Source organism: Lithobates pipiens, unplaced genomic scaffold (genome assembly GCF_037356315.1).
Source record: "Lithobates pipiens isolate NorthernLeopardFrog02 unplaced genomic scaffold, aLitPip1_a1.2 Scaffold_27, whole genome shotgun sequence".
Lineage (NCBI taxonomy): Eukaryota > Metazoa > Chordata > Amphibia > Anura > Ranidae > Lithobates > Lithobates pipiens.
This window is the reverse complement of record NW_027507788.1, coordinates 147,357,162-147,375,293: the sequence shown is the minus strand read 5'-3', so window position 1 is coordinate 147,375,293 and position 18,132 is coordinate 147,357,162. Positions and strand designations below refer to the sequence as shown.

At 42.2% G+C, this 18,132-nt stretch overlaps 1 protein-coding gene across 5 annotated transcripts in view; it reads left to right on the top strand.

Annotated features, from left to right (window-relative positions):
• CFAP74 (cilia and flagella associated protein 74) overlaps nt 1-18,132 on the top strand; it is a 284,293-nt gene that overhangs the window by 209,561 nt on the left and 56,600 nt on the right. For 4 of the 5 annotated variants that reach the window (XM_077457647.1, XM_077457645.1, XM_077457644.1 and 1 more), the window contains 3 exons: nt 1,222-1,356; nt 1,911-2,020; nt 6,596-6,651. In XM_077457647.1, coding sequence (XP_077313773.1) covers nt 1,222-1,356; nt 1,911-2,020; nt 6,596-6,651 — 301 coding nt within the window. The remainder of the gene's footprint in view (nt 1-1,221; nt 1,357-1,910; nt 2,021-6,595; nt 6,652-18,132) is intronic. The other variant, XM_077457646.1, reaches the window with a different exon arrangement.

Sequence of the window (18,132 nt, the reverse complement as noted above, 5' to 3'; positions counted from 1 at the left end):
ACAGAGGGGGGGCAAAAGAGCAGGGGGTACAGAGGTGAGACAGATGGGCAGGAGGTACAATGGTGGGGCAGATGAGAAAGTGGGTTACAGTGGTGGAGCAGATGGGTTCAGCATTAGGATGGGTGAGTGTGATTCAGTAGTGAGACAGAAGAGCATGGGGATATGTCAGTGGAGCAGATGTGCAGGGAGGTACAGGGGTGGTACAGAAGAGCGATGGGGTGCAGTGGTGGGGCAGATGTGCAGGAGATACAGTAGTGGGAGGGATGAGAAGGGAGTTCAGCGGTGGGACAGAAAAGCAGGGGTACGATTCAGTGTTGGGCCAGATGAGAAGGGGGTTACAGTGGTAGGAAAGATGAGCAGGGGGGGTTCAGTGTTGGGGCAAATGAGAAGGAGGGTCAGCAGTGGGACGGAAGAGCACGGGGTACAGCGGTGGGGTAGATGTGAAAGGAGGTGCATTGGTGGGACAGATGAGCAGGGGTTACAGTGGTTGGGTAAAAGATCAGGGGTACAGAGGTGGGGCAGAAGTACAGGGAGGTACAGTGGTGGGGAAGATGAGAAAGGGGTTTACAGTGGTGAGGCAGATGAGCGGATAAGTTCAGTGTTAAAGCAGATGAGAAGATGGTTCAGTGGTGAGACAGAAGAACATGGGGGTACAGCGTGGAGCAGATGTGCAGGGAGAAACAGTGGTGGGGCAGATGATAAAGGGGGTTACAGTGATGGGGAAGCTGTGCAGGGGGTTACAGTAGTGGGACAGATGAGCAGGATGTTACAGTGGTGGGGCAGAGATGCAGGGGGTTACAGTGGTGGAGCAGATGTGCAATGGGGGATACAGTGATCTGAGTTGTGAAGGTGCATGAATTGGGGCTGATCTGAAGTGTGGAGTTGCAGGACTTGGGGTTGATCTGAGGCGCGAGTGCAGGATGTTAATTTCTCACTATTACTCAAGTCGTTTACAGCATTTACACATTAATCATTTTTGTGATTTGCGAGTGTGAAGTTAACATTTTTTTGTTATAAAATGGGCACTTTCAATCTATTTGAAAATATTTTACGGCACACTGTGCTCAAAAGGTTGCCTACCCCTGCTTTAGATATACTTAAATTGTTGATATTTTATAACATACTGGGTGATCATTTTAATATCCTTAAAACGGTTGACTATGCAGAATTGCAAATAAGGTTAATATAAGCCTCCTGACTTTTTGCTGTTGATATTTGCAGCTCTGATGAATATACAGCTGCCAGACTGTCCATCTACAGAAGGTTTATGGGCACATTTGACAAATATGTTATACCTTGCTGCATTGCTAGTTGTGACATTGGTAAACTGAAAGAAGATGAAAGCCTTAACTTCAGGTATGAACGTGACTCATGAATGTGGCCTCTAGTGTTTTTCATCTTATGCATATCTGCTTTGACCAAACATAAAATGATTAATATTGGTTGACAGCTGCAGCTACATACCTACCACATAGTTCCTGGCGTGCGAGTGGCTGCCTATTATGCACTCCTGCACCAAAACCCTAATGACTGTATATGTGTATATCTGCAATGTGAGATCTAAGGCACCGCTGCCTCCAACTGTTAATATCATGAGATTTGCAGTGGGTTCTGTTTAAGGCTGCAATGTGCTATTCTCTGGCATTGTTACCCTTTTACATAATCTTCTGATGGGGACTTCAACTGGGCAATCACCATGAACACAAAAAAAGGTATCTCTTATAGCAGTTCAGTGTATTTATGTGGCATTGTCTGCACCAAGGCTAGAAAGTTATACATGTTGTAGGATTAAGAGGCGTGGCAAACTCTGTTAACCATGAAAACATCACCCTCTCAACAAGCCATAGTTTGTGTTTTTATATTTTGGATGCATAATCCCTTTAACAATACCTTTTAATGTCTTTCCACAGCCCATATAACACCCTGTACCTCGAGCTGCACTGCCCTGCCATTGCACCTCCTCTGATTGTCACTTCTGAAAATGGACGTCATCTCATCAATTTTGGAACTGCTGCAATAGGTACTCAATCACTTGAATGAGGCAGATCCCAGTTAATGGCCATGCACTTCCCTCCACTTCATTATAAAATGACCAGAATAGCTTCATTTAACATTACTATCAACATTTTATTGATAGCTACTGGCTCTTTTTAGCAAGTAAGCTCCTAACAACCAGACACTGTAAATGTATATAAATTGCACTATGGCTGTGTCTCTCCTTCTGTATCAAGAGGAGAAAGGCAGGGATGATGTATTTATTTGATATGCAGTGTTTCTTCCATAGATTACCATGTTTAATGGATTTCCAAATTAAGAGTTACAAGCATAACTCCGAACAGCTCAATTACATTTTATGTTAGCGAGCCTTAGCTTTAGTAGAAAAGATTTTGCATTGAGCAGGACCGATATTTTTTCCTATGTCGTTGTTTGTAATATACTATCTCCTGTAATTCTGTCTTACTTTTCCTCAAAACATCATATTTTACACCTCCTAGAACAGCACAGAAACTGTAAATGTCACTTTATTATTATAATTCATAAATACTGTATACTGCATGGTACGTGGTATGCCTTTATTTGGATAAGGAGTTGACCTGTACATATCTGATACTTCATTTATGGATGGGCACTGGTGGGCTGCATTACTATTATTATTATTATTGGGTGCGATCTACTGACCTACCTACCGACTGTGGGGGGATGGTGATGGGCGGTCACCCCACCCCAAAAATGGAGCACCAGCCACCACTGCAACTGATCAAGTCCCTAAGACATTTATAAAATGCCAGTAGGTAAAACTAGAGATCACTTATAGCAGTAATCGTAAATCTATACTGACCTAAAAGCGGATTTATTTCCATGAATCAATACTCTTGATTATAGTAATAGCTTGGCATCTCTTAGCAACGTCCTACCCATAGGCATGCGCACAGGGTGTGTGCACACTTTAATTACCCTGTGCTGTGCAAATTCCCCCTACAGCGTGGGCTCCCCTCGCAGTAAATAAAAAACTAATATTGTGAAAGATAATTTAAAAAATAAAATTGTAAAAAGTAATACAAAATTTAAATACAAATTAAAAAAAAAATATTACACTGTCCACTGCACAACTGACACCATGCTCTGCCCTCTGACACAGTCCACTGCCCTACTGACTGACACCATCCACTTTCCTGCTGACACAAATCTCTGCCCTACTGACACCGTCCATATTTTAATACATATTAAAATGTTTGTTTTACATTTATAAAAGTGTGTGTGTGTCTGTGTACAGTCTATACAGTGTGTGTATATAAATAAACATACACAGTATCTCACAAGTGAGTACACCCCTCACATTTTTGTAAATATTTTATTATATCTTTTCATGTGACAACACTGAAGAAATGGCACTTTGCCACAATCTAAAGTAGTGAGTGTACAGCTTGTATAACAGTGTAAATTTGCTGTCCCCTCAAAATAACTCAACACACAGCCATTAATGTCTAAACCGCTGGCAACAAAAGTGAGTACACCACTAAGTGTAAATGTCCAATTTGTGCCCAAAGTGTCAATATTTTGTGTGGCCACCATTATTTTCCAGCACTGCCTTAACCCTGTTGGGCATGGAGTTCACTAGAACTTCACAGGTTGCCACTGGAGTCCTCTTCCACTCCTCCAGGATGACATCATGGAGCTGGTGGATGTTAGAGACCTTGTAATCCTCCACCTTCCATTTAGGATTCCCCACAGATGCTCAACAGGGTTTAGGTCTGGAGACATGCTGGGCCATTCCCATCACCTTTACCCTCAGCTTCTTTAGTAAGGCAGTGGTTGTCTTGGAGGTGTGTTTGGGGATGTTATCATGTTGGAATACTGCCCTGCGGCCCAGTCTCTGAAGGGAGGGGATCATGCTCTGCTTCAGTATGTCACAGAACATGTTGGCATTCATGGTTCCCTCAATGAACTGTAGCTCCCCAGTCCCGGTAGCACTCATGCAGCCCCATACAATGACACTCCCACCGCCATGCTTGACTGTAGGCAAGACACACTTGTATTTGTACTTCTCACCTGGTTGCCGCCACACCCGCTTGACACCATATAAACCGAATAAGTTTATCTTGATCTCATCAGACCACAGGACATGATTCCAGTAATCCATGTGCTTAGTAGACATGTGCATTCGTTTTCGTCCGAATGCATTTTCGTCCGAATTTCAGGTATTTTCGTTTTCGTTTTGACAAACGATAACGAAAGTGCAGATTCCGAAAAACGAAAGATCCGACATAAATAAATGCTTTTTTTCGTTTTCGTTGTTACAACAGTTCGATATAGAATAGGAGATTCGAAGTGGCCGTTCGATATAGAATAGGAGATTCGACGTGACTCCATATGTCTATTGAACCTGTGGTCGAATGTGCCTAAGTTTCGTTTACCTCTATTAGTCCTATTATATAGAAAAGCTTCGACAGAGAGTAAATATTCGACATAGAGAGAACAGAATCGACAGAGAGAAACGATACTGGAATTGGGTGGGGGAAGTAAATTAAAAAAAAATAATGATAATATTCGACGGGATCGTTGCACGTTTAAAATAATATTCGACGGGATCGTTGCACGTTTATAATAATATTCGACGGGATCGTTGCACGTTTATAATAATATTCGACGGGATCGTTGCACGTTTATAATAATATTCGACGGGATCGTCGCAACTATACGACACTGCAATCGTACATTTCGGCAATCGAATGCTGCGCCTATAGGCTATATAGTTTAGCAGCTCCATCGAATCTTCTTTATCCATTCGACAGATACCATAAGCCTTCCAAGACAGATTCGACCGTAATTCATGTGGATTTTCGGACAAATGCAATTTTTGCACGAAAAACAAAATAAATAAAAACGAATTTCGGGAGTAACTAAATAAATAAAATTTACGGACGAAAACGAAAAAACGAAACGAAATATTCTAGTCTGCACATGTCTAGTGCTTAGTCTTTGTCTTTAGCAAACTGCGGGCTTTCTTGTGCATCATCTTTAGAAGAGGCTTCCTTCTGGGATGACAGCTATGCAGACCAATTTGATGCAGTGTGCAGCAAATGGTCTGAGCACTGACAGGCTGACCCCCCCCCCCCCCCACCCTTCAACCTCTGCAGCAATGCTGGCAGCACTTATACGTCTATTTCCCATAAACAACCTCTGGATATGACGCTGAGCATGTGCACTCAACTTCTTTGGTCAACCATGGCGAGTCCTGTTCTGAGTGGAACCTGCTCTGTTAAACTGCTGTTTGGTCTTGGCCACCGTGCTGCAGCTCAGTTTCAGGCTATTGGCAATCTTCTTATAGCCTAGGCCATCTTTATGTAGAGCAACAATTATTTTTTTCAGATCCTCAGAGTTCTTTGCCATGAGGTGCCATGTTGAACTTCCAGTGACCAGTATGAGAGAGTGAGAGCGATAACACCAAATTTAACACACCTGCTCCCCATTCACACCTGAGATCTTGTAACACTAACGAGTCACATGACCTCGGGGAGGGAAAATGGCTAATGGGCTCAATTTGGACATTTTGGGGTGTACTTACTTTTGTTGCCAGCAGTTTAGACATTAATACTTGTGTGTTGAGTTATTTTGAGGGGGCAGCACATTTACACTGTTATACAAACTGCACACTCACTTCTTTACATTGTAGCAAAGTGTAATTTCTTCAGTGTTGTCACATGAATGGATATAATAAAAGATTTACAAAAATGTGGGTGTACTCACTTTTGTGAGATACTGTGTGTATATACACACACACACACACACACACACACACACGCCTGTGTGTTTAAGCTTCGAGGTGCACACCCAAATGCAATAGGCTGAGTACACCTATGGTCCTGCCAACCTTGTTGGAGTATTCCAGTCAGGTGTTATGCGCTACGTAAATGGCCTACACCTATATCAAGGGCATTATTCAACTGTAGTCAAAGCATCACAGTTTGTTTTTATTTACAGACACCCCTTATCTACAGTTTTTTGATAAAGTAGAATTAAGGCCGCCACAGATTCCCCATTCAACACAGTCAGACCCTCCTGTTGAGCCATTGTCTTCTCCCGAGCAGGGGGGAGGAAGAGTGGGAGCGAGCGGGGCAAGACCCCAGCCAGGAGAAGACAGTGATTATCGCTAGCAGCTAGTAGCCACTTGGGGATAATCTCAAGCAAATTCGGCAGGCTGGTTGAACCCAAGTTGATTGATCATTCAGCCTGTTCATTAATGGTTTCAATCTTGGCCTGTTCCTGCTGAACCGCTTAACTGAACAAGCTGAAGGTATACACTGGATACTTACAGCAGTATATCTGATGTAAATGTTCAATACTCTCCTCTCTGCTGATATTGTAACACTGTTTCATAGAAGAAAAGAGTAGTCACAACTTTCCCTATATGTATTTAAATATAAATAAATGATAAAATTAATTATTAAACAAAATTAAATTCCCCTCAATGTCATTAATGACGTTCCTTTGCTCTTAGTGGTCTATTTACCTGTTTATTCAATGGTATACAGTATATGCATTTTTTGCCAGCAAATTTGATAATCAAGCCTATATGTACATGTGCTTATTTTAGGTCAAAAGTTAGTGCAGACAGTTTCATTGCAGAACATTTCAAATGAGTCCTTGGAAGTATCCTTCAAGTCTTGGTACAAAAGGTATAATTCAAAGTGTTGGGATAAATGAATTTTAGCCCTTATTATTTGCACTGTATCCCGCATCGCCAAAAATAGCATCTGTTGCTATTTATAAGTAACGTTGAAAACCATTTCCTAATTAAGTTTGCCCTTGTCATCCCGTAATGCATTTATGGATAGCAAATAACAGAAGACATTATACTCAAAATTGTTAATTATGAATACTCACCTAGAAGTGTATTGAATTGGAGTAAATGTTAATGTGGACCTGTATAAAAGTTTTTAGAATATAAATATACAGCTGTAACACATTGTATGTTTTTTGTCATATGTTCTGTGGACACACGATATACTGTTAGGTAGTGGTAAAGCAAAACATCAGGCAAACAGCTAAACACACACTTAAAGCAGTATTAAACCAGGGGCGGACTGACCATTGGGCCACTCGGGCACTGCCCGAGGGCCCCATGCCACTAGGGGGCCCCATCAGGGTTGCCAGCCTCAGTAAAACCACTGAAAGTATGTAAAAATCTGTGTTTTTTTACATCTGTCTCTCCAGTACCTTCTCAGTCAATAGAAACATGTCTGTTTATACTGTGTGATTGTAAACTGTGTGTGTGTGTGTGTGTTTGTGTATACTGTGTGGCCCCATAATGTCTGATTGCCTGGGGGCCCCATAATCTCCTATTGCCCGGGGGCCCCATGAGTTGTCAGTCCGCCCCTGTATTAAACCCATCCCCCCAAAAAAAATATATACTGCTGCTTACCAATTCTTAGATGTGGGGGCTACATTTGTTTTCCTTTTTAGGTTTTTTTTTTTTCCGTTTATCTGTTATTTTTCAAATTCCTTTAACAGACCAAGCTTACAGTGGTAAGTTTTTTTTTCATTTATATGAAACCTTTATCCCAAAAGGAAAAAAATGCTGTTGCTGTAACTGCTGAAAAAATGTTTGCTGGAGTTCAGCTTTAATTGGCTAGTCAAGCCCAAATCAACTAGTGCATCTAAAGCCCCATACACACTATCAGTTTTTCTGCTGAGTTTTTCCTTCAGGTTTACCAAAACCATGTAGTACAAGGGCCTTCCTGATTACATACAAATTGAAACTCCTAAGGTTTGACCTCATATTATATGGTTTTGGTAAGTCTGAAGGAAAAACTCAGCAGAAAAACTTATAGTGTGTATGGGGCTTAAAACTACCCCTACCCTTGTCCAAAGGTGTCTGCTGCTTCACTAGTGGAGTAGAGTGGAGTGGAGACACACAGGAAATGTATTACTGGCCGAATCACCAGTGGTAAATAAAGGAAAATAAAGCCTAAAAATAGAAAATGAATGCAGTCATCACATTTAAGGACTGGCAAGCTGCAATATATTACAATTTTGGTTTTGAGTTTAATACCACTTTAAATAAACCCTTTTACTTTGTCCAATCAGGGCAAAGTAAGCCCCTGTACACACGGTCAGAGATTTCCACAACCAAATCCGTCGGATTTTGTCCGTCAGATTTAGTCTGACGGATTGTGTCCGAAACTGTTGCATACACACGGTCGGACTAAGTTGTCGAAAAATCTGATCTTTCAGAATGTGATGACGTAATTTAGTTACGATGGGACTAGATTCAGGCTAGTAGCCAATAGCTTTGATGTAGGAATTTGATCTGAGCATGCGTGGCACTTGGTCCGATCAAGATTCTCTACACATGATCGGATTACGTCCGACCGGCCCAGTTGGTCGGGAAATATTTCCAACATGTTGGAAAATTGGGTCCGACGGAGATTCGGATGGAATCAGTCCGATGCATACCACACACAGTCGGATTATCTGACGACATGGTCCGATAAGACGCATTCCGACGGATTCTCCGACCGTGTGTACGCGGCATAACAGTTCTGTGTAAAGCCCAAAACCTGACCACCCTACACTTTAAACTTTCTCCCATATTGCAGTTGTCACCAAAAACCCAATGTTGGAGCTAAGAGGGAGCAACAATGTCACCTTGTCCTTCTTATGACATAGCTCAGGCCTATTGGGTAGTCCTCATGGGGGGGTTGCAACAGCAGTAGAGTGCTGAAGAGGTAAATATAATGTGATCAGAGGGTGGGCTTTACACATACTCTGTCACTTAGCTTAAAGGGACCCTGTCACCTTGTCTCTCAGAGCAATGTATTTAGTTGTTTGCCTGGAGCAGCCTTTTTCATCCAGGGTGCCTTAATATTTCTTCAGGGGTGCCTTGGCAAGATGCCTAAAAAATTATCAAAAATTGTATACAAGCCAGCAGGTGGATGAAGCCTGCCTTTTCGTTACACAAATCCACAGGTTTCGTTATGCACCATTATGACTTTCTAGACACTGGCATCCTAACAACCAATGACGTTGGCGATTCAGTTTGCATTGTGCGCTATACAAGTATTTCATTCATTCATTCAATGACGTCATCATTTGATGAGGATGTCTGTTGCCTCCACAGCATCCTTTTTGACCCTCCCTTAGTACTGGGGTGACATTAGCTGACTGATGGAGAGAAATTGAGGGGGAAGAGAAACATTGGAATACTAGACAGTAGCAGTGTGCAAAAGCATATTTGCTTTGGACGTATAAATCACCTCCAACGTTGAGTGTCCTGTGTGTGGATGTTGCTGCATTATGTAACGCTATTAAAATAATTTTAGCATGGGGTGCCTTGAGACTGTCCATAATTTTGAAGGGTGCATTGAGATTGTCTATAAATTTAAATGGTGCCTCCACTGAAAAAAGGTTGAGAAAAATTGGCCGTTCTGCTGGGCAAAGTGACAGGTTCTCTTTAAATACATATCTGTTTATTGTTTTACACTCCAAGTTATATGTAGTTCTGTGCTGCCAGCGTTATAATTTACAAACATGCATATAATTTTACCTTCTTCAAGCTGCAGATTGTTTTGATGTATATTTCTTACTGAAGGTAACCTCTATTTATGCAGTTTTTCATCATATTCTCAGTTTGGTTTGTATAGGTTTGTGGCAGGTTTACTTACGTTATACCAGTAACTTTTTTCTGAATATAAGCTCTGATATGGCTCACATTTCTACACGTTCTATATTTTACAATCTAAATAAATACAAATAGGTAAATGCTCCCCCTAGTGGTTATCTGTTTTATAAGTTCATTTGATTAGCAGATCTAAACTGACGATACTGGTCCCCTTCCCAGCCCCTTTTTTAGCTAACACCCATCAAGCACTTACCTGTTGACATGATCAGAATCTCCATGTATCAGCATGATGCATCCAGGTCTATGTTGTGATCAGGAGCAGAATTTCTGTGAGAGAGAGGCAATGATTTCTTGCTCAAGCAGAGGCAGTGCACCTGAATCACACAGATCCTTCCTCCCTTACCTGTGGCTTATACCTGGAAATTTTGGGGAAGTAGCAGGCCACCCGTAAATAGACTGAGCTTGGTCCTGTAATCAGGTATGTATTTTAATGGTGTTAGTGCTCATTTTACAAAGGGAGCTGCATTTATGTTACCGTGTTAAAGTATACATGTCAAGAGAGAACTGCAGTGGCTACCATTGCAGTCCTCCTCCTTTTTTTTTTTTAAATCAGATAATTTTAGTTTTTTCCAATTTACAACAAAACTTAAAACATACAATACAGTAAAACCTTGGCTTGAGAGTAACTTGGTTTGAGAGCATTTTGCAAGACAAGACTTTTTTTTTTTTTAACAAATTTTGACTTGATATACAAGCAGCGTCACATCACAACTGAGTATAAAAGAGAAGAGAGGCGCCTCTAAATGTAGCGATATGGTTAAATTTAATGAAGGTACAACATTTAGCAGCTCACATGGTTGATGATTAAAAGAGGCACATTTAAGTAGTCAAGCATCTGGGGTAAAGCTGTCCACATAGACCATCCTCCTCACCGCTAACAACGTCGTCCCTTCTACGCTGATTCGGCTCTGTGTCGCTTTAACTGACAATTGCACGGTCGTGTGATGCTGTAACCAAACAAAACTGATGTCCTTTTTTCCTCACAAATAGAGCTTTCTTTTGGTTGTATTTGATCGCCTCTGTGGTTTTTTTTTTTGTTTTTTTTGCACTATAAACAAAAGAAGAGTCACAATTTTGAAAAAAAAACACAATATCTTTTACTCTTTGCTATAATAAATATCCCACATTTTTTATCAAAAAGATGATTTTTTTCCTCAGTTTAGGCCGATATGTATTCTTCTACATATTTTTGGTAAAAAAAAAAATTGCAATACACTTATATTGATTGGTTTGCGCAAAAGTTATAGCTCCAAAAAATAGGGGATAGATTCATGGCATTTTAATAAAAAAAATAAAAATTTTTTTTTTTACTAGTAATAGCAGCGATTTGCGATTTTTATTGGGGCTGCGACATTATGGCGGACACATTTGACACATTTTTGAAACCATTGACAATTATACAACAGTAATCAGTGCATTTGTATAGCACTGATTACTGTTTAAATGTCACTGGCAGGGAAGGGGTTAACACTAGGGGTGATCAAGGGGTTAACTGTGTTCCGTATGTGTGTTTCTAACTGTGGGGGGATGGGACTGTCTAGGAGGAGAGGGAGATTGGTGTTCATCCATAGTACACGATCTGTTTCCTCTCCCCTGAAAAACACAAAATGGCACATAATTGCGAAATGGAAGGAAAATTATAAATGGTTTTCAAAATTTTCAACAAATAATTATCTGAAAAGTGTGGCGTGAATTTGTATTCAGCCCCATTTACTCCGATACCCCTAACTAAAATCTAGTGGAACCAATTGCCTTCAGAAGTCACATAATTAGTAAATAGAGTCCACCTGTGTGTAATTTAATCTCAGTATAAGTATCCCTTCCTTCTGTAAGCTGGCCGCTCAGCTGTCAGCTAATTGGCAGCTCCTATCTCTCCACAGTGACTCACCTGTTGATGATATCCTGCTCATCAGTCCTGCCTACTTAAGCCGTCCAGCCCAGATGATCTCTGCGATCTCTGCCTTCGCCTTGGTTAATATCACAGAGACTATCTTGTGCGTTCCTGTTAAAGACTTGCTTGGCTGACATTCCTTCTGGTTCCAAATCCTGCTTGCTGTTCAACTATGCTGTTCCCTGGCTTCCTGACTTTCTGGCTTGTCTAACTATCCCTTCTGGTTACTGAACTTTGGCTATATTTTGACTACGTTTGTTTTATTTACTTTTATTATTATTATTATTATTATTATTATTGTACTTCTGTCTTGGTCTGATTCATGGTTTCTGACAGTAGGTGAAGGTCATGAATTCAGAAGATGCAGTCAATCCACTTGTTGGTAATATTTTTTCCAGATTGGATTTACAAGATCACCGCATGGATCAGTTTGCCATGGCGTTACTAACGCTCCTAAGTTGCACGGCACACCTGGAATCTCCCACAGTGGCTACTTCTCCAAGAAATTGTCATCTGCAGAGTGCAATTATGAGATTTTTGAGAGAGAGCTGTTATATAATAATTTTAGCCCTGAAAGAATGGAGACATCTCCTCGAAGGTACCACGGTGCCAGTTCTCATTTTTACTGACTATAAGAATCTTACATTGTTGTCTGAAATGCCCCTCTCTGAAGGACGTGAAGGGTTCTTTTCTTGTCTAGTTTTAATTACATTGTCTCATTCTTACCCGGTACTAAGAATGTAAGGGCTGACGGTTTATCACAAAAATTTTCCTCCCCTTTCAAGATGGAGTCGGTTCCGTTTCCTGCGATTCCTCCTGATCATATTCTGGCTACGGTTCGCACCAGTCTCACTCCTCCTTTGGGTGACAAAATTCTCGCTGCTCAGGTCCATGCTCCTCCTGAGAAACCTTGTGACCATTGCTTTGTCCCAGAGAGTCTCCATAGTGCTCCAGACTTACCATTCTCCCAAGGCTGCTGGCCACCCTGGGAAGAATCAACTCTTTTGGGCCATTTCCCAACAATTCTGGTGGCCTAGTCTACGTGCTTATTTAACCACCTTCGTAGCTGCCTGTTTCGTGTGTGCTCAGAGTAAGACTCCACGCCACCTTCCAGGGGGCCTCCTACAATCCATACCCAATGCAGAGAGGCTCCACCTGTCTATGGATTTCATTGTGAAGTTACCCAACTCCCAGGGCAACACAGTTATCCTTATGGTGGTTGACCGGTTTCTCGAAAATGTATTGTATTCCACTTAAGAAGTTGCCCACGTCTAAGGAACTGGCTTCCATTTTTGCTCGGGAGATCATTTGCTTACATGGGCTACCCAAGGTGATTGTCTCGGACAGGGGTAGTCAGTTTGTGTCCCAGTTTTAGCGAGCCTTTTGTGCACAGTTGGGAGCTCAGCTTGCTTTCTCCTCTGCGTATCACCCGCAGTCTAATGGTGCTGCAGAACGAGCCAATCAGTCCTTGGAGCAATTCCTATGTTGCTATATTTCTGACCATCATAACAAATAGTCTTACGTGGGCGGAGTTTGCTCACAATAGTGCCTTGAATTCTGCTTCCCGATTGTCCCCATTTATGACGAACTATGGTTTCCAACCTTCCATGTGGCCTGACTCATTTGTTTGCAGAGTATTCCTACATTAGAGGAGCATCTCTGTGGTCTATGTTCCACATGGGCACAAGTCCAGGAGGCTTTGCGACATGCTAATGATAGGTACAGACTCCATGCTGACCGCAGACGCTTACCTGCGCCTTCCTACAAGGTTGGGGACAGGGTCTAGCTGTCATCTCGCATCCTCCAACTTCGTGTTCTCTCTCTGAAGTTCATACCTCGGTTTATTGGGCCTTTCCGTATTCTTTGCAGGATTAACCCAGTGGCTTGCGCATTAGACCTTCCTTCTAATATGCGTATCTCAAATGTATTTCATGTCTTCTTATTAAAACCTTTGGTCTGAAACCGCTTTACCACCTCGGCGCCTTGTCCTCACCCTGTACAGGTTGAGAAGCATGAGGAGTATCAAGTACAGTCCATTGTTGACTCCCATGGGTTCCGTGGGCGCATACTGTACCTGGTGCATTGGAAAAGGTACGGTCCGGAGGAACGCTCTTGGGTCTCATCCTCGGAAGTACATGCTCCTGACCTCCTCTGTGATTTCCATAGTTTTCCCCTTAAGCCTGTTGTTCCTCCGAGGGGGAGGGGTCATGGAAGGGGTACTGTCAGGGCTGGGCTCAGCCCTTCCTTCTCTGAGCTGACCACTCAGCTGTCGGCTATTTGCCAGCTCCTATCTCTCCACAGTGACTCACCTGTTGATGATATCCTGCTCGTCAGTCCTGCCTATTTAAGTCGTCCAGCCCAGATGATCTCTGCCTTAGCCTTGGTCACATCTCAAAGGACGCTCTCCTGTGTTCCTGTTAAAGACTTGCTTGGCTGACATTCCTTCTGGTTCCAGATCCTGCTTGCTGTTCTACGCTCATCTCTGGCTCTCTGACGTTTGCCTTGTCTGACTATCCGTTATGGTTCCTGAACTCTGGCTATGTTTTGACTACGTTTACTCTGTTTACCTTTTTTTATTATTATTAAACAGGTGAGATTTAACTGTACCTCTGTCTCAGTCTGATTCATGGTTTCTGACAGTTTGTTCTATTAACTTTTATTATTAAACAAGTGTGATTTAACTGCACTTCTGTTATGGTCTGATGATTCATGGTTTCTGACACAAGGAAAGGGAAGCTGGTCAGAATTGGTGGGTGGAGCCAAATACAGGGCAATCTTAATAGAAAACCTGTTTGAGTCTGCAAAAGACTTGAGACTGGGGCGGAGGTTCACCTTCCAGCAGGACAACAACCCTAAACATACAGCCAGAGCTTCAATGGAATGGCTTAGATCAAAAGCATATTCATGTGTAAGCCCCTGTACACACGGTCGGAGATTTCGACAACCAAATCCGTCAGATTTTGTCCGTCGGATCTTGTCCGAAACTGTTGCATACACACGGTCGGACTAAGTTGTCGCAAAATCCGATCTTTCAGAACGTGATGACATAATTTTGTTACGATGGGACTACATTCTGGCTAGTAGCCAATAGCTTTGATGTAGGAATTTGATCTGAGCATGCGTGGCACTTGGTCCGATCAAAATTCGCTACACATGATCGGAGTATGTCCGACTGGCCCAGTTGGTCGGGAAATATTTCCAACATGTTGGAAAACTGGGTCCGACGGAATCAGTCCGATGCATACCACACACAGTCGGATTATACGACGACACGGTCCGATAGGACACATTCCAACGGATTCTCCGACCGTGTATACAAGGGCTTAGAATGGCCCCGTCAAGGTCCAGACCTAAATCCAATTGAGAATTTGTGGCAAGACTTGAAAATTGCTGTTCCCAGACACTCTCCATCCTGTCTGACAGAGCTTGCACTATTTTGCAAAGAAGAATGGGCAAACATGTCACTCTCCTAGATGTACAAAGCTGGTAGAGACATACCCAAAAACAATTGCAGCTGTAATTGCAGTGAAAGGTGGTATTGACTCAGGGGGGCTGAATGCAAATGCACGCCAAAATTTTCTGATATTTATTTGTAAAAAATGTTAAAAAACATTTATCATTTTCCTTCCACTTTACAATTATGTGCCACTTTGTGTTGGTCTATCACATAAAGTCATAATAAAATACTATAAAGTTTTTTGTTATAACATGACAAAATGTAGAAAATTTGAAAATTTTAAGGGGTATGAGCACTTTTTCAAGGCACTGTGTATGCATTATTCACTTTCCTCAACATAATTTTTACATTTTTTAGGGCTTTTCCTTTGTATGTCAATTCCTCCCTTAAGTTAAGATTAATCACTTTGGACCATTGAGCTACTGGAGAATTCAATATCCATTTTTGTAATATAAGGTTGCCGGCTATATACATAGACCTCAGCAACATCACAAATATTTCAGCTGGGATAATATCTTCCGATACAATCCTTAGCAAAGCTATTTTTGGATCAGAATAAATGTGTTGAACATAAGGTATCAAATAGATTCTTCCAATATCGATGCAATTTGGGACATTGCCACAGTATATGTATAAGTGTACCTATATCAGTAATACACCTTGAACAATTTGGTGTTACCCCAGGAATGTAGCTTTAAGGGAGTGTAGTGGGATTTATGAATAATAACTAACTGGGTCAGACACTGTGAGGAAGATAAGGCTACTCTAGATAAATTCTTCAAAGCTTGCTCCCATTCCTCATCACTAGGGATGAGCCGAACACCCCCCGGTTCGGTTCGCACCAGAACTTGCGAACGACCCCCGCGTTCGGTACGAACGTTAGAACCCCATTGAAGTCTATGGGACTCGAACGTTCGAATTGGAAAGTGCTAATTTTAACGGCTAATATGCAAGATAGTGTCCTAAAAAGGGTTTGGGGACCTGCCTCCTGCCTCAGGGGACATGGGTCACTGCAAAAAAAAGTTTTAAAAACTGCCGTTTTGGCGGGAGCACTGATTTTAATGACGATTAAAGTGAAAAAAAGAAAGTGAAATATTCCTTTAAATATGGTGCCTGGGGGGTGTCTGTAGTATGCCTGTGAAGTGCCACGTGTTTCCCGTGTTTAGAACAGTCCCTGCACAAAATGACATTAAACGGAAATAACACCATTTAAAACTGCTTGCGGTTTTAATGTTATATCTGGTTCCTGCAATATGGTTGAAAATCATTGAGAAACATGGCATGGGTAGCCCTCCCTGCCCATTACCAGCCTATTTGGGTCTTGTACGCATATTAAGGGGAACCCCGTACCCATATTAAAAAAAGGAAATGTGTGTGGCCCCCAGGCCCTATATACTCAGAACAGCAGTATACAGGCGGTGCAAACAAGACAGGGACTGTGTAGGTTTGTTGTGTTAAGTTGAATCTGTTTGTCATTTTCAACTGGTACATTTTTAAAGTGTAGCTCCAGTCAAAAAAACTATCTTTAAGCTTTTTGGAAAACATAGGGAAGGGTTATCACCCCTGTATAATTTGTTTTGTCGTCCATCATTCTTTTTTTTCATCTCACTTGCTGCTGTCTCCTTGCGTTTGCAAGTAGGAGATGTTTGTAAGTTGGATGTTTGAAAGTAGGGGCCTGCCCTATATTATAGCGGTATGTACTGGGTACAGAGCACGCAGACAGCACGACAGCTCTATTATTAACCACTTGTTAGCCCAATGTTTGCATAAAGTGAAAGATGAAGTTATGCTGAGTAAATAGATATCAAACATGTCACTCTTCAAAATTGCACATGCCCGTGGAATGGCGCCAAACGTCGCTACTTAAAAAATCCCCATAGGCGACGCTTTAATTTTTTTTTTACTGGTTACATGTTTTGAGTTGCAGAGGAGGTCTAGGACTAGAATTATTGCTCTCGCTCTAACATTCTCGGCGATACCTCACATGTGTGGCACATGCGAGCACATGGGGACATGGGCGCTTTAATTTTTATTTTATTTTTTTATTGTTCATTTTACTTTATTTATGTTAGTTTGACATTTTTTTCCCCAAAAATATATTTTTGATCACTTTTATTCCTATTACAAGAAATGTAAACATCCCTTGTAATAGGAATATGGGGTGACAGGTCCTCTTTACAGTGAAATCTGGGGGGTCAATATGACCCCACATCTCACCTCTAGGCTGGGAAGCCTGAAATAAAAAATAAAAAAAAGATTCTGGCTTTGATCGTACTGGCGAGTTGGTAGAAGCACCGGAGGGCGGTGAGGGGTGGGGGGCGTCTATGGCTGGGTATTTCAGGGTATCACCGAGTATGGCTGGGTATCTCTGAGTATGGCTGGGTATGGCAATTTATGGCAGGGTATTACAGAGTATTGGTGGGGTATTGGCGGGGTACTACAGAGTAATAGCAGGGTACTGCAGAGTATTGGGGGGTACTACAGAGTAATGGCAGGGTACTGCAGAGTATTGGGGGTACTGCAGAGTAATGGCGGGTACTGCAGAGTAATGGCGGGTACTGCAGAGTATTGGGGGGTACTGCAGAGTAATGGGGGTTACTGCAGAGTAATGGGGGGTACTGCAGAGTAATGGCAGGGTACTGCAGAGTATTGGGGGTACTGCAGAGTAATGGCGGGTACTGCAGAGTAATGGCGGGTACTGCAGAGTATTGGGGGGTACTGCAGGTTAATGGGGGTTACTGCAGAGTAATGGCGGGTACTGCAGAGTAATGGCGGGTACTGCAGAGTAATGGCGGGTACTGCAGAGTATTGGGGGTACTGCAGAGTAATGGCGGGTACTGCAGAGTATTGGGGGGTACTGCAGAGTAATGGGGGTTACTGCAGAGTAATGGGGGGTACTGCAGAGTAATGGCAGGGTACTGCACTGCAGAGTAATGGCAGGGTACTGCACTGCAGAGTAATGGCGGGGTACTGCAGAGTAATGGCAGGGTACTGCAGAGTATGCACTGGTATTGCAGAGTATTGGCAGGGAATTGAGGGGTTAAATTCGGTGAGCTGCGATGTGGGCACTGCAGATGCAGCCCACATCGCTGCTGACACCGA